The sequence below is a fragment of the Monopterus albus genome, unplaced genomic scaffold (genome assembly GCF_001952655.1).
Source record: "Monopterus albus unplaced genomic scaffold, M_albus_1.0 scaffold80.1, whole genome shotgun sequence".
Classification (NCBI taxonomy): domain Eukaryota; kingdom Metazoa; phylum Chordata; class Actinopteri; order Synbranchiformes; family Synbranchidae; genus Monopterus; species Monopterus albus.
The window spans coordinates 262637-288914 of record NW_018127960.1 but is presented as its reverse complement, the minus strand read 5'-3'; the positions used below and the strand labels follow the sequence as shown (position 1 = coordinate 288914).

At 41.1% G+C, this 26278-nt stretch overlaps 2 protein-coding genes across 2 annotated transcripts in view; both read right to left on the bottom strand.

The window, feature by feature from the left end:
- Positions 1–1355: 1355 nt before the first annotated feature.
- On the bottom strand, positions 1356–19921 carry LOC109963816 (kinesin-like protein KIF20B). Its single transcript, XM_020606680.1, has 5 exons — positions 19805–19921; positions 5706–5780; positions 5258–5375; positions 3825–3970; positions 1356–2491 (listed from the first exon to the last, which is right to left on the bottom strand). The coding sequence occupies exons 1-5, from the start codon at positions 19811–19813 to the stop codon at positions 2411–2413; spliced, it is 429 nt and encodes a 142-aa protein (XP_020462336.1). The 5' UTR covers positions 19814–19921; the 3' UTR covers positions 1356–2410.
- kif20ba (kinesin family member 20Ba) overlaps positions 19916–26278 on the bottom strand; it is a 26508-nt gene continuing 20145 nt past the window's right edge. Inside the window, 7 exon segments of the mRNA XM_020606678.1 lie at positions 19916–20007; positions 20755–20850; positions 22324–22449; positions 24444–24620; positions 24819–24974; positions 25367–25497; positions 26063–26188. Coding sequence (XP_020462334.1) covers positions 19924–20007; positions 20755–20850; positions 22324–22449; positions 24444–24620; positions 24819–24974; positions 25367–25497; positions 26063–26188 — 896 coding nt within the window. The 3' untranslated portion in view covers positions 19916–19923.

The window sequence follows — 26278 nt, the reverse complement described above, 5'->3', positions numbered from 1 at the left end:
CGACTGCTGTGCAGAATGTCCAGGTCCCAGAGGGAGCCTGATATTTTTACCTTGTGACCTTGTATTCAACCATCAGATAAAAATATCGCCACGTACACAAACCTTAAAATGAGATTGCTGAAGTGTTTGGTGTAGTCTGCCTGTCCCCAGCATGGCCGTGGTCTGAAGTGTGTCGTGTTACCACCCAGCAGTGATGTCACTGGATCCTGGAGAGCACCTGTACCTCAATGCAGTTTGCCAACAAGATAAACCTCAGAAAACCAGACTGGACACATATGCCCTTGCTCGTGACTGAAGGAGCCAGTATGCGCCATTAGACGTGTGCCAGACCATCAAATAGCTTCAGGAACTCTGTCCCCTCATATCCCTTCGTGTTTTTGATTTTTTTTTTTTTTTTTGAGGTTTGACGGTGGCCAGGGGTTGAAGTCTTTAAGTTCCTTTCTTATTTTTTGCATTATACAGCACTATGAATGTCTTCCCATGGGCCCGGGCCCAGCCACTTCCCCAGCAGCTCCACACAAAAGGAGTCTACACTGTGGGAGGACAAAATATTACGTTTCCCCCCCTGTGGTTTAGGATGGTGACCTTTCAGGTCAACAGTTCTTTATAAAGAACATGAACATGTCTGACTCTTTGTTTAGTAGCTGTTCTTGAACAAATGTCAAGGATAAGTAAATGACTTCTTTACTAAAAGATATTTTCATTATTTGTGCCCACACATGGCAGCTTGGCAACAGCCAGCCTCTGCTACGAGCCACCTGAAGGGCTCGCTGCCAGCAAGAGCTTTCAAGCTGCTTGTTCCCACCTCTACAGTGTCATTAATTGCAACCATCAAAACTGATTCAAGTCTGATTTTGCAGGTAACCAATAGAGCCACCTAGTTTTTCTACACTAGCTGGGTGATTAGGGTTAACAGGGCTTACAGTAACCTGCATATATAACCTGTATGTCAACCAAATACTAAGTATGGAATGAAACTGCTAATAGTTAATCATGAACAATAATATCCTGCTGCCGGTGCTGTTGTAAGTGGACAGCACAACCAACCGTGACAGCATTAATTAATATTAATGTCTCCTCTATAGATGAACAGTGATATATGTACCGATGTAAAGAGATGTGTAACACTCTAAACAGGTAGTTGAGAAACCCCATATTTTAACTGGCATAATGCTGACATAGTAGCTTCTCCAGCCTTAACATAGTTCTCTTTAACATTACAGAAACATGGCATTAGCAGACGTGTTTTTTTAAACTTACCGTTGAGTTCCACCGACTAGTGGAAGTATCACTCCCTTTCAAGCAGCTCCAAGGTCGGTAAATCCCAAATAAACTTGTAGATATATCAGAAAACAAGGAAAAGCATGCAATGTGTTCTTTAATGTATTTTACAAAAGAGAAATACTGAGCAATCCTTCATCGGAAACAGAATGAGCTGAACTAGTAGTGAAGGTGTCTTAGTGACAAGTAGTAGAACCACTGCTAGATTTATTTTCTGTGTACAAAACCTTTTGACATGTTGTTCTTCCTCTTTTATTCTTAGAGATAAAGTGCAGCAGGAGTTTAGTGTTCATGTCTATGCCTGGAAAAACTACATAATACAGGACATTTGATATCTGACTATATGAAAATACTAAGCAGTTCAGAACAATGAGACATTTTCAACCCTATCAGCAGCTAGGTGGGCACCACTTTCAGAAAATTAAACAGTAAGGTGTAGTGGTCTGCAGCTTTTCACAAACAATACTAATTTAAAACAAACTCCAAAACATCCCAGAAATTTCAGGATGAAAATTGCACATCAAAATAAAGTCAGCCTCTTCTGTCTGTGAAACATTCTGTCAAGAAAGGTGCTCAGACTGCTGCTTATCCAATGGTATTATGCAGCAGGTCTGGCATTAATCGGGTGGTAAACACTGACATAATACAAGAAAAGCCAGATATTTTATAAAAACCATAAGTTGATTAAAGTAGTGATCAGCATTTTAAAGGAAAAGCTCCAAGTCTGACAAGGTTAACACTGTCTTTGCATTAAGTACAGAAGACAAGGCAGGAGGCTATTTGATTAGCTTAACATGAGGCCGCGAGCCTGGCTCAGCCCGTCTTATACCAACCTAATAGCCTTCACACAAAGACATGAGTGATACAGTACTTATCTTTATGTAACTCTTGGCAGGAAAGCAACTGGATGTACTTCCCAAAATGTTGGTTCCTTAAACTGCCACCTTGCCAAGTAACCAGTTGTATATTAGTGACTATGTGAACAGTTAAATACTGAGAATGTGTGATCAAATAAACCGACTTGCTTTCCAGCCCTTGTCACATAGAAAGATATGCTGGATTTGTAAGCAGCCACATGCTCCCTTCATTAAACAACAAAGCACTGTGTACAGCACTGTATGAAGATAAATTATTTAATGATCCTGGAGCGCAGGCGCCGCTTCAAGATCTGTTGGTCGCGCTCTTTCTCCTCTGGCTCTCTGCTGATGATCTACAACAGAGCAGCATGTTAGAAATGAGTGCATATAACTGCAGGCTTGTCATTTCAGAAGACAATACTGACCAGATCCAAGTGCTTATTAAGTCACTGGTTCATGCCTTTAAAATGGAATAACTGCATAAACAAGTGTAATACTCTGTGTGAACTGACCCTTTACAGTTAAACCTCTTCTAAACAACATATTTAAAGAGGTCCTACTTTAGCTGTGATGTAGAGTCAGCGTGCACAGAGCAGCTACAGACGTTTGCCACTTCTGTTGGATGAACAGCTATGCTGCACTGGTACTTTGACAGTAAGGCTTCAGACTACTACCTGCTGCTTTAGCACTCACTAGTCTCCTGTCTCTGTCTAGGACCGGCCCGAGGACGGTCCTGTTTGACACGTCAAACATCCACTATGCTGAATGGGGCCTGGCTACCAACAGGCACTGTGGGTAACACCAACACTATTCATAGCCAGTAAACATTTAAATGGCACACACTGGGGTTGGAGCTGTAAGGTCATTTTAAAGTGTTTATTAATGCACAAGTGGTCAGCAATTATTTACTATAAACATTTCATTCCATCTGACTTACTATGATGTCATTCAGCATGTTTATACAGTAGCCTTCACAGATTTAATGCATTAATAATCAATTAGCGCTGCCTACGACTGCACTCAAGTGCTATAAACCACTTATTACACACTTTAACTGTCAGGCTACACAACTGATCCCTCTCTCTCCCTCTCTAGTGATTTCACCTCATCCCAACTAAAATACTACCTGCTGCTGTGGCATTTTAGAGGATCAGCATCAATAACATCAGCTCCTGCACTGAATGGGACGTTAACTTGAAAGTTTCCACCTGTATGGAATTACACTTGAACCTCTTTAGTCTGACTTCTTATTAAAGCATTTCAGGCATTATATACAGGTCATTTATTTTATTGTATTCATATTTCTAAATGTCTTATTGCCTCATTTTTATGAAAAATGGCTTGGTGAGCCTGTTGGCCATTCTTGACTGGGACTACTCGGTTCTTGGCATCTTTTGAATGTGTTCGATAGTACAAACTAAATCCTCCTTTTGTACCAGATTAATACTTTTTTTAAAGGAATATGACATTTTCTCTACAGTTCCCCCATATGGCAAAACAAGTGTCACCTCCAAAAGGTTAATGCCTAAAAACAAATGCCACATAAGAACTTTTATTATCTGAGTTACAAAGCCTGACAGTTTTACCCAGTGATGGCCTCACTGGTTTACAGAACGTTGCCTAAATAGACTGGCACTATTTTAACTTACTTTTGGTGCAGCTATAATAAGTGTGTGCCAGACTTACTGGGTGTGAGGGCATGTCCATGGGGGAGGAAATTTCAGGCCTGTAGAGTTTCCTTTTGTTCTTCTTGGCTCTCAGACTGAAGGATGAAGAGGAGGCTGCGGAGTCTGCATCACCCCGACCACTCACCAGGCTCATCACCTTCTTGGCTGCAGAGGTGGAGACAGAAGAACATGCTGAACAGATGCTTCAGATAGATCTGTTAACTGACTGCTCAATGTTGTGCTCTGTGTCCATTTTACAGTGAATAAATGATTTCAACAGTAAATCTGACTGTTGTAAACCAGTGAGGCCATCACTGGTTTACAACAGTCAGGCTTTGGAACTCAGATAATACTCTACTAGATAATAAACAGTCACTGTTGGTTCGGGTATTTTCAGGAGAATTGCTACAACTAAAGAAAATGTCAGTTTTATCCTTTTAATCAATGTCATTTATCTATGAACTTGTAAATCAACCAGGGGAGAAGGGAAAAGATTAAGAAAGAAGAGGGCAGGGAAGAGGAAGGAGAAGCTAAAACAAGTGAATGAAGTATCAAGGGACAGGAGGAGGGAACAGCAAGCAGCAGGGAGAGATGAATGGACCATCAGGTGATGAGCAGCACTGCATGCTGGAACCCTGGAGCAACAGTTAACTGACCGAGCAAAACTGTCGGTCACCGAGGATAAAACGCAGAGGTGACCCTGGTTTATTTCAGTATATTCCCCATCTTAACTTTCTCCTCTACACTGTCATTAGTGCACTAAACTCCCTCACTTTTTTCTAAAAACCCATCTGGGCCACATGATTGCCTCCTGGCTTCTATCAGTAAATGGCTGGAGGTGGATGAGTATGTCCCTTCAGAATGCAGTGAAGACAGACTGCATAGGCAGATCAGTTAGCAAAAGCCCCAGCTAATAACCTTGGCTATTAAATATCCCTAAAACTTACTTTTATTATGTCAAAAATATGGCATCGATACAGCGGCTTCTGTAGAAAGCAATTACTGATGCACGCTTTGATCATTAACGTGCGTGCTTACTGCAGTGCTCGCTTTGGTCTTATCGTCCAGGATGCCCTTAGATAACATGCAGCAGCTCAGCAGGATGGCAGACGGGGCACCTGCTTTAATGTCACGTCATTGGTCGTCTGTTGGTTTTAAAATACACCACTTTGTGGCCCTGAAAAGCTACTAAGGGATATTTTTACTGTCGACCGATTCCAAATGTTCTATAAAGATCGCTTTTGTGCTATTCAGGAAACAGCTCGAGTTTTCGTGGTGTCACTAACACTGATTAATAACTATCAACCCTCCATCACTGCATTATTAACACTTTGCTGCTTCATCATGTTTAAATCATTAGTTGGAGGTAAAAAAAGAAAAATTCAGCCTCTGCTCTTCACACTCATAAATCTCTTCAACAGGGCCCCTACAGTGACACAGTGGTCCACTAACCTTTGGTGCCAAGCAGCGTGGGGGAGCTCTGCAGGAAGTCTCCGATCTTCTGCAGCGTTCCTTCCTTTCTGCTGCGGATGCTGCTCTGGGAGTCATGGCGACCCGCGGGGCCAGAAGTCTAAGCAGATCAGGGATATGTGGTCAGTCTGTCAGCATGAACACTTCATATACTGTATAGAAAAAGGCCCCGTGTTGCTTACAGTACAAGCATTTTGAAAACCGCTGCATCATACAGAGAGGCATTTCACTTATTAGCCTGGCCTCACTGATGTGAATGGGGAATGTACAGTGTGATTCTCCAGTACACACCAAGCACTGGCTTTGCTGCCTTTAACTACAAATGATTTATTTAATATATGTATAAGCTCATCAGAGCACATGTTCATGGTTATGCATGTGTCTCCATGTCTGTGAGTTTTTGTGTTAGGCACGTGTGTCTGGTTGTCACCTCCTCTTGGTGTGGGGTCAGTTTTGGCGTCACCTTGGTTCTTGTGTTCCTTCTGTTCTCTGCCTCCACCTCTTCCTATCAACACACACAGGAGAGAAAGAGAAACATGTAATATGAAGACACGCAAACATAAACCAAGTGTTAAAGCACTGGGTGTGTACTGAGTCATCTGTACCAGAGGATTAGTAAGAGTCTGAAGAGCAGCGAGGTTAGAAAGAGGCAAGGCGTCAGGAACGTCCACAACGATTTCATAATGATGGTTTGGACGAGATGGAACCAACCATTTAATACAAGACAGACATCAGGAGGAAACCATTCAGACACTCTGTGCACCGGCCTCACTGTGCGTTCAATTCCACTTTTACCATTGTAAAAGCCTGAGTAATTTTCAACCACAGAAATCAAGATTCATTTTACGATGATCTGCCCGATGGACACAAAGAGTTGACAAGCTCAACTGCTGCCAGTCAAAACACATCGTCTAGGTGTCTCTCAAACATCCCATTAATCTTCAGTTTACCCTTTCTGACGTCAGTGTTGAGCACTATTGTCAGCTGTGTGTAGAAAACCTTTCATTAAGGCTAAAGAAAACAAATGGCATTTTCTCTAGTTCCTGGTCAATACAGCTTTGCCTTTCAGGGAAAAAGTCAATCTGCTTTAACAGTTAAATTTCATTTTCCTTTTTGCCCAAGGCATGCCAGGTATTTTTCCATCATGTGAAGCATCTGACATTTTTCTCCCTGATTCGTCTGAGATATGTCTTAAATGACATGAATGGAAGACGGCTCCATGGAGAATGACTGCATACACATGGTAAAGTTGTAAATTTCCCCTTGAACAATCGCTCTGATTAGACAAACCTTCAGCTTACAAGTTGAAACTCACTGGTGTTTTTGGTAAACTGCTCTGCTAAAGTGTCATTCCACCTATAAAAGACTATTAAAGAAACAAACATTATTTCATTTCCAGCCATTGTGAAATCCTAAGGATCATTTGCCAAGTTGCAAGATTTCATTTTGAGCTTCAATCTGAATTTGACAGTTGTCTTTCCAGTAAAACTCTACTTTGAAGGCCTGAATATGAGGTGGTTGGGCAGCCTCAGTTCAAACTGGATTAATTCTCCACTTTAAACAAAATATCCCAAAAGTGACGATGTTGACCAGTGAACTATTTCTAGACATGATATGATTAATGTGACAATTAATGTGATTAAATCTTTGGTACCTGTGCCTTGGCTTCCTGGTTTGCTACCGATTCCTGGGTCTGATCAAAATTCAGAATCAAGAAATACCATTCTTTTCAGTTGTTCATAGACCATTTGACCTTGGTGGTAGCAGCCTCCCACCGATGTAATAACCTGGATTCCTTGTTCTGCAGTGTGGCTGCCAGCTTTGTGTGTTCAAAGCACATCTGTCTTTGTTAAGCCAGAGAGGAATCATGACTACATTGCTAGATTAACAAACAGCCAACGTGCTGGCTGAGGTGTTCACATCTCTGCATCTTACACAGGCCCACAGTGGGAGTCAGCAGCATCCAAGCCCAGGGACAAACTGACCTCCCAGTAGTTGGAGAACAAGTGGCAAAAATGTATGAAGTCATAAAATAAACGTAATAAAACCAACTGTTGAGCAACATGTGATTTGTCAGTATATTCCTGCATCAGTTTAAAATCCCTGGGCGTACGTTTGTACTCTATAGTATATGTAGCTCTGACTCAGAAGAAGCTGCTGGGGACGAGGCCGACCTGAGAGGGAGGTGCGCCGGGCAGAGGAGTGGGAGTGGTGGACTCTATAAAAATAATCCACTTTGAAAAGCAACAAAAAAGGTCAAAACATGCAGAGTCATTATTGACTCAGTGAAAGATTTTAAAAATAACCTGCTGAAAGAAGGATTGGAGAGGGAGAGGTACAGATGTAGTCATCTGCAGAGATTTAAATAAAAAAAGGTGAATCAAGTACAATGTGAAGTGTGCGTGTGTGTGCGTGTGTGTGTGCAAGAAGAACAGTAAGAGACATGGAGTAAGAGGTGAAGCAGTTTGCTTGTTCACACTGTGCCAGTTTACACGTTCCAGCCTGCCAACACTCCATTATCTCTGAGAAAAACAGGAGTCTGCACAGCTGATGAGATCAGTTGCCGGACCACCTTTGGGTCACTGCCTGCAGATGTCAGAGCCATCAGATAAGAACCCACTTTACTAGCAACTCCCTGCCTGGATGAAATACGAGCGCTCCATTTAAGAGGTAGCAATCAAATGTAAATTACTACATTGATTTGATGATACAATCTACATTTAAAACAAGAATTCACAAGAAGTTTGGAAGCATCTACTTTGTATTCAGCAATGTTTCAGCACCATGAAGCAGAAAAAGATATACTTCTCATTTAACATGCAGCAACATCTGAACAGTAATTCTACGGCTACACAGGGTATCATTCAATTACAATAATTAATAATAATAATAATACTAGAACTGCAACTTTGTGGTTGTAGGCCTCCATCAACCAGTCAAATTCATGGGAACGGGACAGACGTGAGGCCACCGTGACCTATGATCACCATATTCTGATCAGTTCAACCTGCGTCCAAGTGGACGTTTGTGCCTAATTTGTTCAAATTTCCTTAAGGCGTTCCTGAGATATCTTGAGAATGGACCCGATGTACAAACAGATGGATAACTTGAAAACATAATGCCTCCAGAAACACACTGATCGCCGGCGTGGAAGCATAAAAGACTATTACAAACAGATTATTAAGTATAGAAGAAAAATAATAATCAGCATACCCTTCTGATGTGTGATAAACTAATAGTGCAGATTGTAGAGCCCTGCCAGCGCATCAGCTTCAACATGACTTCCAGTAAACAAGGATCCCAACTTTAGTAAATACTGAAACCAGCATGAGGCAGACCAACACTTCTCTCCACCAAATGAAACTAATGCAAAGATTAATAAAATCATGAAGCAGACAACAAGAGAATGACCTTTTCCCACCTAAAAACTGTAAAGCTCAGTACACAGCGCTATAAATCTGAGCTCAGCTTGGACTATGAGCCTCATGATTATTACATTTGATGAAGTAATTGGTAAGGACAGTTTGTACAAGAAGTAATTCCAGCAGTGACTCCACACTCAGCAGGGAGCAGCTGGGCCTGTGGTCTTACAAACGACCCTGTAATAATAACTGTACACTTCGACCCCAGGTTACCCTCTCAAGTGTCCTTCAACCAGGAACTGAATCCCAGCAATTTTCTGGAGCACCGCCTGTGGCTCAGCCTAAACTCCCAGTAGGAGGGGGGAACAGGCTACAGCTGGACTTCTACATCCCCTAAAGGCATCAAGAGTCACCACCAGCAAAGCACTACTTAGGTTTCCCCCCCCTCAGTTCTCTCTAATCAACATGGTGCTAATACAGAAAGAAAAGCTCTTAACAGGAAGTATTTGGACGACTTAAAACGACAACTCTGCTGTTTGTAGCGACATTTTCACACACAGCAACAATCAAATAACGTCACCAGGGCAGAAATGCAAATAATGCGAAGCACATGTCAAAGCTAAGTATGAAATAAGTATTAAGATGAAATGCAACACTAGTTGTGATGCATGAAGATGCAGTGAGCATGAGAAAACCTAGCGACATGGCTGAACGACATTTAACGTCTACATAAATTATCCAACTGTAGCAATTCAGCTGTTAAATGTCACATGCAAGTTCTGCTACAGTACTTCCTTCTTAATGGAAAAACAAACAGGTTATGTGTTAAAACAGCCCTATGTGATTGTTGTGAAGGCAGCTGATATTTATTTTGACATCACCGTGCACTGCTCAGTGCCCTGTTTTTGGTTTGTTGTAAATAAAACGAGAAATTTGTCAAAGTCTTAACATTCCGATTTTAATGGCATGTTTTACCCACATAACATGTTTATTCACCATCCAGTGATGTCCTAAAAGAAGATAAATGTAATATGTAACCCACTGACACCAGTGGTGAATTTGTCCCACAGGATCCTGCCCACCAGTGTCACAGCCCTAAACTGCACCAAGTTATACCACATTAGCATCGCGAAAGAAATTTATTTTAATGGTAAATACTGGAGGGAATCTGTGAAGCATAATGTGAAGGGGGGTGGGGGGGCTGGGGTCTTCAGGCATTAGTCACATTTTGCTCTGTAGCATGGAAACATGTAAATTAATGGAGCGCTACAACAAGCAACCCACACACCATCCTCTTAGTCTGGTTATTGACTACAATCAGATTATGTGCATATAAATGCACCAGAGCTTCACTCTTCCTTCTGCAGAGCAAGGCAGGTACGGTTAGCTTCTACTATCACACGTCCTTCTCACCCAGACCCCAGAGGTAAAACCAAGAATATTTAGGATGTAGGCCAGCAGCATCCTGGTCAGAAACACTCTGTGTTCATGTTCACAGCAACCTGCTGTGTAAAAATCTTAACCAAATGTTGTAACATGTTGATGAGTCAGCTGTAGTAATGTATACTATGCTAATGTGGTAAATGAGGCTGAATAATGGGATGACTATGATGAGGAGGGTTTGTCTGGTTATGGAAGAATGAAAACATGATGCTGTTTACTGAAAGAAAAACAAAAAGGTACCTCATGTGGTGCTCGTCGTCGACTCCTCCTGAAAATGTGAGACTTAAGAAAAGAAAGAAGGGGATTAAAACATGCCTGTAATGCACTGTTCAAAGGATTCAGTGTCAGTGCAATGTATTGCTAATATATGGTGCTAATCACAAACTAAAACAGGAGCAGGAAAACTGAAACTAGCTTTTTTGTTGTTTTGCTTAACGATGTTCGTGTAGCGTGTTGTTGCCATTTGCACTAGCAGCCTAATGCAAGCTGAGCACTCGGGTGGAGTGAAGATCAAATATGTCTGAGGTATGTTACGACAGTATATTGCTTAGGTTCTAAAGAATAAACTGTTTGCAGCCATTTTAATTTGACACTGCCATGCTCACATGAAGATCTCTGATGAAAGCAGCTACTGAATTGTTACGTTTGAATCTTTCCCCCAGTTAATATCATGTACTGTCCAGCTGTTCAGCCCATATGGTCCCATAATCAATCAACCAAACACTGATGCAGCATCAAACAAAACCAAAAACCTCTAATCCAACTGTTTAGTCACAGGTACTGAAGAAAATCCATTTAAGCTCCATGACAACACACCTTTATTACTGGGGTACCTACACCACCCCCCTGCATCACAGCAGCCACAGCAACGTGCGTGCCACAAATACTCAGCAAACCTAACCAATTAATAAAGAGTTAGAGTGAAAACAAGCAAATCATCCATTTCTATGTGAAAGTCCTGAGGACCTCACCGTCTGTATCCCCGTCCTCTCACTCTCCCACTGAGCTCTGTCTCTAATAGGTGTCATCCTATTAATCAGTGGTGAACATGCTCGCTGCCTGTGCTCCTGCTGAGCCCCACCTGGATCAAGGACAGGCAGAGACTCAGAGACAGACTGAGTGAGGGGACAGAGATAAGCTCCACGAGTCAGTTTCACATCTCTAAAATGCCCTCTGGTGAGCACACTGCACATCTCTTAGCCTGAAACCACACTGACTATGAGCAGTGTAACGCAATCAATGTCAACAAATTTTCAGTTTCACAGGATCTAAATAAACATGGAACAACCACAGTAGTACCATGCCAACTCTGTGACATCTGATAATGCTGTGGCTGTAATAAACTACTTTTGAGGACAAGGGGGCAGGAAGAGCAAAGACAGTAATGTTTCTGCTCCAATGAAGCCCTAATTAGGTTGAAACCGGTCCACGTTCTTATGAAATTCCTGGTTTATACACACATACATATACACATACACACTTCTCTCACTCTATTATTGCCCTCACATAACAGAGGAGAAAAAACATATAATGAGCAGTTGTAAAAATCCTTACTGCCCAAATCTCCCTTCTCCACCTTTCCTTTCTCGGTTTATAGTCATTTCAGCTTTAATTTCACCAATATTAGGATGAGATTACCGAAGAAAAGATTATTAAATATTACTACCTATTGATATGGCATTCCTAATGGCCAGTGTCGACACCATGACATGGAGAGCAGGGTAAAAGGCTCCATGGCGAGTTTGTAGAGAAGAGGTTAACCTCTCCTTAAAACTGGTATAGCGGGTAAGAGTACAAACACTTGTTGGGTAAAATTATTAACAAAGTCATAGTTTAACGTTGATTCTAACATGTGATGAATTAAGAACTTAATTAGTAGAAGATTAACATTATGCTTGTTGATTAGTCAACCTGTGTGTTTACTTTGTTTGCGTATGATAATTCTATCATAGTTAAGATTTAGTTTATAGCACACATAAGTTTACCTACTTTAATTTTACAGTTATGTTTATGTAGTTACATGTCACCCTATGTGTTCACTGAATCACTGGTCAGTATTTACTGTGTCAGTCAACTGGAGCACTGGTTAACATCAAGGGGGACTGGTTCACTAAAACACTGACTCTCATCAGATTTACAGCTTTAGCAAAGAGGGTCCACAGATACTTTATCATCACCACCTGGCTGAAGAGGCCAAGGAATTTGGGGTCACTGGGACACCAAGGGTAATAAACAAGGGATTAGATCTAAAGGTCAGGAAGAGGAAGACAACTTCAAAGGCAGGGCAGTATACAGACGCACACAGGCAAGTGATAGTTTAATTAGCCAAATGGAAAGCCATGCTTCATATAGTGTAGTTAGTTAGTTGGAAACAAAAAAAGAAGTGAGTGTAGGTATTTAGACAGAGTAGGATTTCCTCCATCTTTAGGAAGCTGCCTTTCCCATTGGAGCAGAAAGGATGCAGGAGGAGGACGGATGGATAGATGGACCAATAGAACAGCACGAGAGGACCAGACCAGCCTGCAAGGGCACATTTGAAATTGTATAAAACCAACTGAATGGAGGAGGACGGGGTTCCTTCTCGTCTTGAAGACGAGTTGAACGGTTTTGCTGTTGAGGTCAGGGCTTCAGATAGAGACGGAACCCAGAGCTCTGTAAACTGCTTTATTCGATGGTCTGTTTAGTTATGATAATAAATGTTTGAAAGGTGATAGTGACTCCGATTATTCTTCATAAAAGAACACGCTGCACACTTCACCTAATAAATACACCATCTGTAAATGGAACATCAGAAGCTACAAGATGGTGCTAAAAGCAAAGTTGTGGATCATTAAAATGTCCTCAGACATGGTCTTACAATAACTTCAGGGTGAGGGAGATGTTTTACTACACATCTAACTGCAGAGTTATTAAAAGGTTAAAGGAATATATATTAATAAAAATGGCTCCTTTAAACTTGAATTTTACAGTATGAAGACTTGGAAGGCTGATTTTTAATGCCACTAAAAGGTGATATTTATGAAAACAGATATTCATGATTAATATTTCTGTTTTATCTTTATCTGATGTGGCATTTCTAAATTAATTTCAGAATATACATCGAGATGATGCAGACAGAAATAACATTAGGTCAAGATCTGAACAGTACTTTTAGCAATTATTTTAAAACCAGCCATGCTAATCAAATGAGTGGAGCTTTCTTTAAATAAAAATAAAAATAAAAAAAAAGTCAAAGAACAGAAGGCGGTCTTGGGTGTTCAAACTCAGAACTGTATTAATACCTTTTACACAGATTAATCAACAACACTACAGAAGCGTACTGCTGCCACCATGAGAAAAACTCTATTTGCTCAGTATTTTCTCAAAATAATAATATACTGTGATAATTTCAGCAAAACCTAGTTTCAGATTTATGCTGCAGACCCATCTAATATGGAAACACACACTGTAGAGTGGGTCGTATCATTTCTACTGCCTAACGTGAACCCTGACCTGAGACTCTGTGAGGTTTCTATAGCGCACTAACTTTAGGCAGTGACACTTTATAATTTCTAATAATGTGACTGAGTAATAAGTTCACGTCTTGGTTAGGTGTTTAGATTAGACAAGACAGTGGGTACACACATCTTCATTCACAATGTGTGATAGAGTGACAGCATGAAGGAGATGTCATGTTAATGGAAGTGTACATAAAGTGCTGCTCAGCTCCGAACTCTCTCAACAGCAGCTGTCCCCTCTGTCAGTCTCCCCTGCTCTCTGTTTACCCTCTGCCATAGCTTTCTGCTCCTACCAACCCCCTAGCCATCTACCCCACACAGACACACAATCTCTGCCTACCACTTCCATCCTCCCTTTCCTCTCTCTACCCTGCCTTCTCATCTTTATCTCCTTCCCTCTGTCCACTGCTGTATTCCCTCAGCTGTCTTTCTCCATCTGTCCTTCCTACTTTCTTCCACCCTGAATGGTTATTTTCCTCCTCTCCCTAATCTCTCTCAGTATACTCTGTGCTGCCTCCGCCCCTCCCACCACGTTCTCTCCTCAATTTATTTTGGCCCATTTCTCTCTTGGTTAAAGCTCACCTCCCCCTTTGTTTTCTCTGCACTTTATTCTCTCCCTTTTTCTGTTGCCGGGTCCAAAACATTATTTGATTGACCTTTCTTGGCCTGTTACTGCATGAAGGCTGAAAGAGTCACTGATGTGTTGTCACTTCATGACACTTGGGCTATTGACAAAAATCCCCTATGTCATTTTTCTGACATGTTCAGTTCTGGTCGAGTCTACTGCCGTCTACGGCTACTGAAAACTGGGTCATTGCAGCAGCTGTGACAGATACAGGTTGGAGAACAAAGTGAACAAATAAAGTATGAAAGAGTCTCTGTGGCCAAAACATTTAAGAAAATATGCACACGCTACAAATCAAATGTTATGTTTTCCTTTAATTCCACTGCTTGTAGACTCATTAAACTCCTGAAACAGTTAGGCTTTTACATGCAGAGGATTTTTATCAAACTGTCCTGAAGTTGTGAACAACTAAAAATATATATAGTATAATATACAATATCTGTACACCTGCAGAGAAATGCATGTGGGTTGCCACCGTCTCCATCTCGGTCCGTTTTACTGCCATTATAAAGGGATGTGTTTATGTTCATAAATGTTGACTGAAGTGCCCCAGATCCCCACAATAAAATCTGATGCAACATCACAACCATTTGGATGTTGACTGCCTCCCCAACACCAACTCCTACATTTGTTTGTGGGAGTTTCATTGCACCTCCTTTCCCTGTGTTTCTGTTCCAGTTCTCTCTCTTGAACGCAGCCCAGTCAGCAGAACTGTAGTCATTAGTGGAATTACTTTGGGGTTTCATCGCAGTATAAATACTCCCACTGCTGGTACCCAAAGAGACACTATGTCATCAGAGCAGCAGAGTACACGGCGACTGAGTCAAAACAGCCTAGTTACATTATGTTCCAGTTAATAAGCTTTAGTCAGAGCATCTAGGCACACTGGTAACACATCTCTACACTGTTCCTACTACTGACTGTTTTAACATATTCCGAGGGAAGGTTTACACTTTGGGTGTCCTTCACAAGACTCTTCAGGAGACGTTAAAAATAAACTGGAAATCTCAAATTTGTATTGATGACTAGCTGGGTTTGGTGCACAAACACAGACTCAAAACTGACCTCACTACTTTCTTTGTACCAACCAAATTATGTTCACCTTCCAAAATGGCTGGGGCATTGATGTTTAGTCATGATTTTTTTTTTTTATATTTACAGATTATTAATTACAGCCTTTGTGATTTCAGACTAGACTATTTCAGTTTTAAAAGTCCTTGTAGAGCTGCATGTGTTTAGACAACACTTTAGATTTGAGAACACTGGCTTCTTTTATAAAAAAAGAATTAAAGGATTTTGTCCGAACCTGTTGATAGTCCTTAAAGTATGGTATCAAATAAAACTGTCTTCATATCAGAAACTCTGGTATAATTTTGGCTGCAATTGAGGGAAGATGTCCTTCTTTTACTTCTACTTTTCAAACTGTTAATCAAAAGAACTTAAGTGTTTTAAACTGCTGCATCACAAAGTTGACTCATCTGGTTTCTAAATAGCTTTCCTCTTGGTGTCGTCTCAGAACGATCTTTTATTCAGCAAGATTTGCTTTCCATGGAATTAAGCATCTGGGAAAATTGGGTCTCATGGACATTTACATAAAAGGTACTGATTACACTGTTACAAAAACAACAAGGAAACATTAGCTAACTGCAATCAAGGTGCCATTTTTCACTCTTCATATACTTGTGTACCTTCATTTGCTTTGTAGGGATTAAGGCCATAGGATTTTGCTGTAGAGGACAAGGGTGACAGCATTTTTCATTTTTCTATAGAGAAATCCTACGGCTCCCTAAACAGGATCCGTTTGATCATTTTCAACGTGGTAATAGGCTAAATGCATTCTGCATGGCACTCATACCCTTGCTGATAAAAGGTTATTCAGCAAAGAGCCTTGTTATCGCAGAAGGTGTGAAATCTGCTGTCAAGATACTGCCAACAAGTCCAAGGTGTCAAAGAGTGTACATCTGCCATCCTCCACTAACGGCAACATAAACCATGAATGTATTATTGAAACCTGGATTCGGCACAGCCATTCAGCTGTTCAGCCAATTTCCCCCCAGCGGCAACGAAAACCCTCACGCAGCCCAAAAAGCATTTTCTCCACAGACTGCAATGATAAAAGAGACGTCTGTAAAACTGTTGACAGGACACCTCGAACTATGCATGAGGCCGATTATCACCCGTATTATGAATGTTTCATTCATGGAGGTTTTACATTTGTAAAACTAGAAAATCCTAATGTAAAGTGTATGTGGCGAGGAGTAGCAGGTGGGTAGAGGCAGTGGGGGAGCACTGATGCACACGTGAGGTTGGGCCGCACAACGTGGATGCAAACCCAGAGCAGAATTTTTTTTTTTTTTTTGGGATTGGGGCATACCGTATGCTGGGTGTCATGTCTCAGTCTGGAATCCAGGTTTTCTTTAATACATGCACACGCCTCTTGTGATACTATCATCATAGAAGAACAGATTATGGGAAAGCTTAACTGCTGGCAGGCCTGTCCATTTACACCACATAAAACGAAAGCTCTGGCCTGTAGATAAATAGTCTCATTTATTTGTCCTCATATAATCGTTATATCATTCATTGTTCTGGCTCGCCACGTGAAAAATTGGCTGCTTCAACGATGTCACATATTGCAGGTGCTATTAAAGTAAATTTATCTGTGTTAGTTTACAACGCTGAGCACGTTCAAGTCTGAATTACTGGCATAAGGTACTTTCATGCCTGAGCATTCAGAATATATACATTTAGGCACCTGCCAAACACACCGCCACTTGGGATTATGTGGAAACCAGTGTCTACATGCTGAGTTACATGTGTTCCAATATGGTAAAATTACAATAATGATGTTATAATACGGAGCAAACGGTAATGTTTAATATAGCTGTATTTGGAACCATGGATTTATTTTGCAATATCCACCATCTACTGAACAAAATAAGAGGCAGTGGGGAAATGCTGGCTGGTTTATATTCCTCATCTGCTATTGGCTCAAAGATACCTCTTTTTTCATAACTGGAGATTTAGCATTCTGAATAAATAAAGTCAATACTGAGCAGTAGAATGAAGCAGAAATTATGCTGAATAAATGACAGTCAATCATTTACTGTTATTATTTAGCAAAGAGAAAGAATACTGGAAAACAGTGGATGATTTCTGAAAGAGAGGTGTGGTACCAGCTGCAACCAGCACCACCCTGTGCAGACAGTGACAGAGGAATGGTGATGTGACAAGTGAACTGTACTTGACCCCTTGTTCCTCCGAGTGGGGTGCTTGTTTAATGTGCTCTCTGGAGGGAGTGTGGATATGTGTCAGACAGTATGCGTGGTCTTCCTTGTAAGTGGTATCCTATGATTAATGGGATTGTTTTCACCCACATCTCTGTGCTGAGTACATACATGCGAATGTTGGACTATCTGGATCTGGTTTATATTCATTTATGTGTCTTGTATTGTAAATCCATGTGGGCTGGGTAGAGTATGCATGACAAATAACTTCATCATCATATATATATATATATACATACACACACACACAGCAAATGTGTGGCAGTTGCAATATTCTGTTTATATACTAGAATGTGTGATCTACAATATTTTGCACGTTTCAGTCATTTCCTTTTTTGCTGTATTCCTTTGTGTATGTGCACATAGGCTTTCTGTGGTAGAATGTACATCTCAGTTGGGTAAATCTATATACATATGTTCATATTAACATTTGCATGTATCGCGTGACAAATGTAAGAGTAATTAATCTACTCTCCTTGCATTAGACAAAACAAACATCTACACAAATGCAGCTCCTCTGCTGCATTTAATGAAATCCTTGCCTGACCGTGTCCTGAAAACATCCTTTACCCTGTTCAGCCTCCAGTACACCTTCGCTTTTCTATAAGAGTCTCACACTGCTCTGGTTTCTATGGAGCCTGTTTGTAGCTGTTTGGAGCTCTAGGGTACGTTTTCAAGACGGTGTGTGGCTTACAATTGGTTTCACAGAGCCAGGATCAACCAGCTCACAGGATGAAGATTCTGTCATCTGTTTCCAAATGGAACAGATGGGATTGGCTAGTTGACCTTGTTACTCGTCACACATGCCCACACAGTACACAAACCACGTTCACTGAGCTAACAGTCTTGATGAGACTGATCAGAACGATGAGTTAAAATTAGAATAAAAACAAGAAATGTTTCTACACCTTATCATTTGCTTATGTATTAGGACAAACGCTGTGTTTTCTACCGTACCTGTTTTATATTATGACGTGCTCTCCTACAGAACTTTTTAGCCTTTTACCTAGGGCTACACAATTAATCAATCTCACTTCAGCTCTCTCTTCAGTGGGACAAGAAATCATCCAGGTTTTTATTAGCAGGAAGGTCCACTGCATCACAACTAACACGCCCGAGCAGAAGGTGTGCAGCTGGATTTAATGCGGTGATGACAGTCAAAAGCACTTTTCTTTCTCTGCAAGCAAAAGCTACAGTGGCTTAGAACAATCACCTGAGAGAAAAACGCCTGGAAATCTTCAAGCTCCACTGGCTCTTTAATCATCCAGTGAAGCATTAAAAACAGTAAAAAGGCTGTGGATTACTGCCTAGGTTAGCAAAAGACGAGACTAATCACAACTTCAAAACAATGGATTAATGTGTCACTGAACAAATGAGCACAAGTTCAATCAAATAAACCAAAGATTTGAATAATGACTTTGTTATCTGAATCTACACATTGCATTCTCTTTGAAAAGCCACACCAGACTGAAGCAGGTTGTTACTGAGTACAGAGAAGGAAAACAACATCCAAAAAACTGTAACAGCCTCCTGTCATAACTACACTGGGTGTTCTGAGGTGCAGGACACATTTAGCCATCAATCTTTTTTTAACACACAGAAAAACATTTTTCAAAAGCTGTATTTGAGTAGACAACAACAGCTGACTGTCCATAAATTTTGTGTCTCCTTAAAAATGCAGTGTGTCCTTTACCATTAGCTAATGATTGTATCAGTTGTACTGTCCCCAGAGGCACAGAGAAGGAGAACGGAGATGAAATGAGGGTTGTCCTCTGGCTTCAAAACCAAAGGTATTCTGATCACATGGTTTATACAAAATGACAACACCTCTACAATAATAAGACCTGTAGTTGGGTCATTAGAACACTATTTCAAAACCAGTGCAAATATTTATGGCAGATGTCAACACAGTTTCAGTTTCTTACACACTAGTAAAGAAGTGCCAAGCTTAGAAATGCTCTGCTCTGTTGCCAGAAGTCACTATTAAGACGATCCTTAACTGCCTGTGCTGGATTGATGGTGGTTGACAGAAAAGGTTTCACGGTGACATTTTCTCCACAGACCATGTGTGAGAAATGGAGGACTATCATCTCTGAAAATAATTGAAAAGCCTATCTCCGAGGCTCATGTTGCACAGTTGTCTTTTTATTATCTACAGAGGATTTACTTTTGTAGCTGGACATATAGAGTAGGAAACATATCAAATGGCAAAAGAATGTTTATAGCAGCACTCAGATGAATCTGATAATCATCTTCAGTGAGCTCATGTCTAAATGGTGAATGTGTGGACATACTATTGTTTGATGTGTTCTTACCTTCTCCATCTCCCTGTTCTTCTTCTTGCTTGCTGAGCGAGTGATTCTAAAGGTGGACGCGCTCTCTTTGCTCTGCTGTTGCACAACCACGGGGTTTGGCTGCAGAGGAAGTCTCCAGCTCAGGCCGGGGGAAGCGGCTTGTCCTGCTGTTTCTCTGTGGAAATCTCAGAGGAGTCCAGCACTGATGGGCAGCTGGCTGAGCCCTGTGGGACCACACAGGATTAAGGTTATTTCAGTCTCTCAAGAGAGAAACGTGTTGATGTCTGAGTCCAGAATGAGCTGTGTAAATCATCCGTGTCCTGTATTACACTGAAAACAACACAGCAGCACATGCGATACCTCATCAGTGTTACTCTTTGTTCAAAATAAGCACTTGCCCGTTTCTGTATCTGCTGGCTAGTAAATAATTTTCTATGCTCGATTTGTGTTGTTGGATTTATTTAGAGACACCTGTCGCTGCCTGGAAACTGGGCCAGGTTGTAGTTCACCTTAACACTCAGGTACATTCACTGTCTAGCTATACTAGGCTTTAGGGGTGCTACCCCCATTGTGTTCCATTTGGTCATGTAAGATTAAAGCAGGGATGTAAGAAAAGGGTTTTATGTTGTTGTGTTGTTACCAGGTAGGTAAGCATGTTTAATTCTGAATTAGGAATCTTTTTTTTATACAGCGTTCTTAGTTTTGAACAGGATTCGTTGACCCCGTGTTCTCGTCTGTAACCTGCCCTTGTTGTTATTTTCACAACAACCAAACAAAATATACTGCTCAAAAAAATAAATGGAACACAAATAGTTGAATGTCTTATTTTTGTGTTCCCTTTATTTTTTTGAGCAGTGTATTTTGCTTAACTTTTAACATCTGGTTACTTATGCTGCTTCCCTTTGCCCTAACAAGAGAAAGGTTTCTGACCAAGTCCATAAACTATACAACAGAACCATCTTGTTCCTTGCCTGACTGCTGACTGACGCTCTGGTATCCATCCCTTCTGCAGACTGTTCACTCTGGAGTTTCCCAGCCAGCAGAGCGGGGCTCTCTTTGCTTTTAGTCTGTCAGGGGCAGAATAAGAAAGTGACATAAGTCATAACAAATATAAAGATTTAATGCTCTTTCATCCTGCAACACAACCTCTATGGAGTGATTTGTTTGTGGGTATGAACAGAATCTCCACACACTCAGGAGCACGCTCACGCACATTTGAGTGCTGACGTGTGTGTGAAATAGCTGGTTTAGTTTTCTTCAGTTCTACAGTTAATATAAAATTCAATTTACAGCAACAGTTTTGTCATTTGTATTTTTTTTTAAACAAATGAACACTACAGTGATTATTTGTAGGAAACACATTGCATAAAAACCAAACATGTTAAAGTGCATATCTTTATTTCTGCTCATTTCTTTAAGTGTCTCTTAGACATTGTGGCCAGGGTGTCAGCATTTGGTTGTCCAGCATCTGAGATCAGACTCAGGGCAGGTGAAGGGACCTGGGTGCCCACATGCAGGTCTGCTCAGCTGTTGGCCCACCCCAGGGAGCCACGTGTGGCCCCGATGCTCTGGTCCAGCTCAGATACCTCTGGGCAGCCTGTCCTCCTCCACTGGTCAGCACCTCTCCTCCCTGTTTGTTTTGTTGCCTCAGATTTGAGGTCAAACATTTTTAACCCATTAGTCATACCATTTCTGTGTCCTGTGCACACAGCCCTGTAGCCTCATGCCCTTTTAGGGGCGGTAACCTATGCTAATTAGGAACTACTGGCACACGCTACATTTGCCATATCACTGACATGCAACTTTTATTTTGAGCCTAATAGATTCATTCTTTCACATTCTCACTGTGTAATTATTTTTGAAAAAGTTTTAGAAAGAAGTTGAAAACAGAGGATTCGAGCTAAAATGCTAAAAGCAAACATCTGCCGCCCCAGGCTCTTATCAGTCCTGTGTGCTCTGGCCTGTTTGATCCTAACCTGAGCTCAAATGAAAGACATACATTGGCAATAAAAACATTAAATATAAAAGACAGCTACACTATGCTGCTGCATGACAGCCTGCAGGGCACAGACATCTTTGTAATTGTATTGTATGTAAAGCCAATGTTGTGTACTCAAAGATTTAATGTAAAGTTACAACATCCAACTTTTTCAAATAAACATAAAAACAGAATTAGTATGTAGCACCTTTTGAAACAGACTGCTCCATCATAGCCATTTGGATGGCAGAAATGGTTTGAGAAGCTTCTGCAGCTTGGATAGAACCCCTTATAAAGACAGGATATGAAGCTTGGGTGTCCTTAAAAATACAAAACTATTCATAATTATTCATGTACACTTGGTAGAGCAAACTCCTGAGAACCTTTTCTGTTTTGATCCACCAAGAAAACAGCAGTAGTGGAATCAGATGTTTAGACAAATTCAAAACTGCTGCTGTTCTCTGAAACCACGAGCCTTTAAAAAGCCACCTTTCAAGCAAGCAGGGGAAGGTATCTGACATGAAAAAGATTATTTTGGGCGGAGTACTCCTTTATGACTGACCTGTGTGACTGTGTTACCCTGTTTGGCTGTCAGGGCCTCGAGCTCTTCTTTCAACCGTAGGATCTCTGCCTCCCTCTCACACAGAGCAGCCTGCAGCTCGGCCACAGCAGCGCCGCCGTCACCGCCCTGTAACAGGACGTTCATGGACACTGAGGACTCTTTCTTTCAGTGACATTTTCTCCCCATCCCCTTGAATTTTATGCTTTTCACTCAAAAGATAAAAATGCTATCCAGAGCTAGTTAGGAATCTCCAGGGATCGTTTTTGGACTGGGAAACAGGCACAACCGTTATTTGTTGGTAAGCATCAACCAAAATTAAAATACATTTTTATATCAAAATTCAAACTATGTGAACAAATGGTGTCTTCAACCAATTCAGTTATTGTTCGTATAATATTTTTTAACAAATAACACAGGTCAAAGAACAGGGCAGTTTTTCCATTGAGTCTTTCTAAAGCATACTGGTTATACAAACACTGAAATCAACACATCTATGAGGGAAGATGTACAACTCATATTGAGGATGAGCATGGAAACCTATGTTTGCACAACTGATATCCTCAAGCAAATGTAGAAGAGCACACTGTGGAGACACTGAACTCTGAAACACATGATGGAAATGTTTTTTCTGCTCCATGACTGTGGTTCCTAATCTCACCCTGCAAACATGAAATGTATCAGAACTGACAGACAACAGTTTGATCCTGGAGCAAAATAGTGTCAGAGATAGAATCCATGGAAATGAAAAACGACGTGTACGAACAAAAAGAAAGCTGCAGTTTCTACTGACCTCTGAAGGGCTTCTTCCAACAGTGTGTGAGCACTGACATGAACCCTCCACAGGTGTCAATAGCTTCAACACTCAAACCAGTTCCACAATTCAGTATCAAGTCTAAATATTTCTTTTCAGTAATTTACTTTGCTGCATATGAACATTTTGCAAAAAAAACTCAGTTTATATTTTGCTTCATTGCCACAAAACTGACAAAACCCAGCAGTTCACCCAACACAAGACGGAAAGTCTCACCATGTGTTCAGTGCCAACCTTTGGTACTTGATATTTTACCAATACCCACTGATGTTACCTCTAGAAGACCATGACAGCATCCTAACTGAAATGTTATTGGTTGATAAAGATTCATTACTTCAAAACAATGCCTTACATAATACTTGTCTGACGAGCCTTGGGCTCTAGATACTTCAAGTTTTACACACTTATAAAGTTTCCTTTCAATCACTTGCTGCTTTTCAGACAGAGACATAGAATTAGCCGCTACTCTCCAATAAAATTCACCTGATATGAGTTTTTAAAATCGAGATAACCACAACACAGCACCAGTGTGATTTGGTGAATCATCACAGCCTGCCCTTCACACTGTCTGCTCTGTCGGTATCCTGGGGAACCTGCATGGTCACAATACAACAAATTGTCATTTTGAAACCCACATAAAAGCTTGGTGAGAACAAAATGTGATAGAGCAAAGTGCAAAATGCTGAAATTTAAAATATGTGGAGAGACATCGCTCCACAATAACAATGCCGGTTCACCCTCACCACCTGCAATTTACCAGAGAAGAAAAGGGAAGCGAAGACGGAACGAGTCAAAGTAATGACCCAAAGATCCAAAGTGAAAGAATCTCTTCCACTCTAAGTGCACACAGGAAACCAGCAGGGAGAAAGGCTAAACTCAAGGATATCTTATTTATCGTTATCTATTTCTCTACTGAATTTTGTTAAGGACTGGGTTTCAGTGCCTTCCCTCTGTAGGGTTTCAGTGATGTTGCTGGCTAAGAAGTTTTTCATTCTCTTTTTCCTTCACAACATTAAGGTCCTGATCTCCAAACACTCAGTGAAGTGGGGCTGAACGTTTCACCTGTGGGTTAAACCCTGATCATATCACAGCAGGTGTTTTGCCTTGACAAATGATAGAAACCAACTGCTCTGGCATCACTGATCAATGTATATTTGTTACTGAAGGTTGAATATTCCATGAAGCCCAACTAGGAATCCACACTGAAAGGCAGACGTGAGCGGTGTATTCAGTGTCTCTGTCGTCTCTGACAGTTGGCATCTACAATGTGTGGGCCCCATGTCTGTTACCAGCTTTATGTTGTACTGACCTCTAGTGGTAGCTGTGTGTTACTCTGGTGCAGCTGCTGGATGAGTTTGTCTTTCTCTGCTTGGCTGGAGAGAAGCTTCTGTAGCTGGACCTCCAAAGCTGCTACCAGAGTGTCTCTCTCCTTCCTCCACTTGGCCATGGTCTGCTCCTTCTCAGCCAGCTGGGATGACAAGGACTCCTGACAAAAAATGAAGAAAAAAGGACCATCTTACCCAAATCAAAAGGGTTTATTCTCTGTATGGCAGCTGTTTTGGAAATCCCAGCCTCAGTTCTGCATGATCAGACTTGCTTTGGCTTTTAACAGTCGAAGTTGCTAGACTTTTTTCTACTTTGGCTCACTAGTGTTCAACATGTTTGCACATCAACCTCGTCTTACCAACTGGCTCTGCTGTCGAGTGTAGCGTTCCCTATCTTCAGCAAACTTCCTCATTTCCTGGTTCCTCTTGTTCTCCGCCTCTTTAGCTTGGCCGATCAGGGACAGCTTCTCTTCCAGCCACTTTCTGCGTTCGGCCTGGTGTTTCTCTGTGCACAGCTGTACCCAACATGGTTATCTTTTAAAGCAGGATGTCTGCTAAAGTATTCCTTTGAGCTGAAATACCTAAAAAAAATATCTATATCAACAAAAAAGTAAGTAGGGTTAAATTGACTACATCGAGTCTAAATATAAGACAAGTGACCTGATCCGTCAACAGCTTTGAGTTCAAAGTGAGCACATCTACATGGTCAGGGTGGATGGTCTCTGAGTATAACTGAGGAATCTTCACTGTCAAATAAATATATCCAGATCTATCACATTCTCAAAAAAGAATGAACTGCCACTATACCTGCTGGAATGAAACCTTTTTAGTGTTTCCTGTACTCAGCTGCATTTGAAAACACACATTTCTGGTTGTACCTCAGCATCTGAATCATGTCCATCATTACCTTCAAGCTTTCCTGAGCCTGGGCAGCTTCCTGTTTGGCCAGCTTGAGGTCATTTGATGGGCTGTTGACCTGAAGGTGAGCACTGTTTCCGCTGTCCTGCTGCAACAACTTCCCTTTCAATTTCTCCACCTCTGAAATGGTCACAATCAGAACAGACACTGAACACAATTAATCTTTATCTTAAAAAAAAACAAACACACCCCCGAGTACCTTTTGTATAACTTTACAAGTTCAAGGCTTCTCTTCACTAATCAAGTCACCAAGTCTTTTACACCTGTACAGGTTAAAATTAGATCTAATGTCTTTGCTCAACTGACAGACTACATCTCCATTTAGTCTTTAAATCTTGCTGTTTATTTTTTTATTAGACAGAAAATCTCAACCAATTGTTTAAACTCAAACTTGTGTCTTAGGAAGTATCAAGCAAACACTGGTAGACTCACTGACCTGACGCTGGTATCCAATTAAAAAGGCTTGTTGCTGGGAAAAATACATTTTTATTCTAGTCTCCGTGTCCAGACAGCTTCAATTAATGTCTTTTATGAACTTTACCGTTTCTCTGCAGTTTGCAGGGAGAATAGGATCAGACTAAGTCGCCCACGTGAAAAACTCTTACTTCATTCATAACAATGACATCACCACTGTCTGTGTTTACTTTTCATGGTCTTGGTGTGATTTTTCAGATCGTGGCCTTACCGCTGGAGAGCTCCTGAATGAGGTCAAGTTTCTCCTCCAGAACCTGCTCCATCTGCTCCTGCGTCTCCTCCTGCTCCGTCAGAGCCAGACGCATGTCCTCCATCACACGCTCCTTGGCTTCGAGGTCTACAAGCACACCAGGCCACAGACACACACAGCAATACATTTACTCTAACACACTGACCATTCTCCTTTCTCACTCTTCTGTAAACAGGT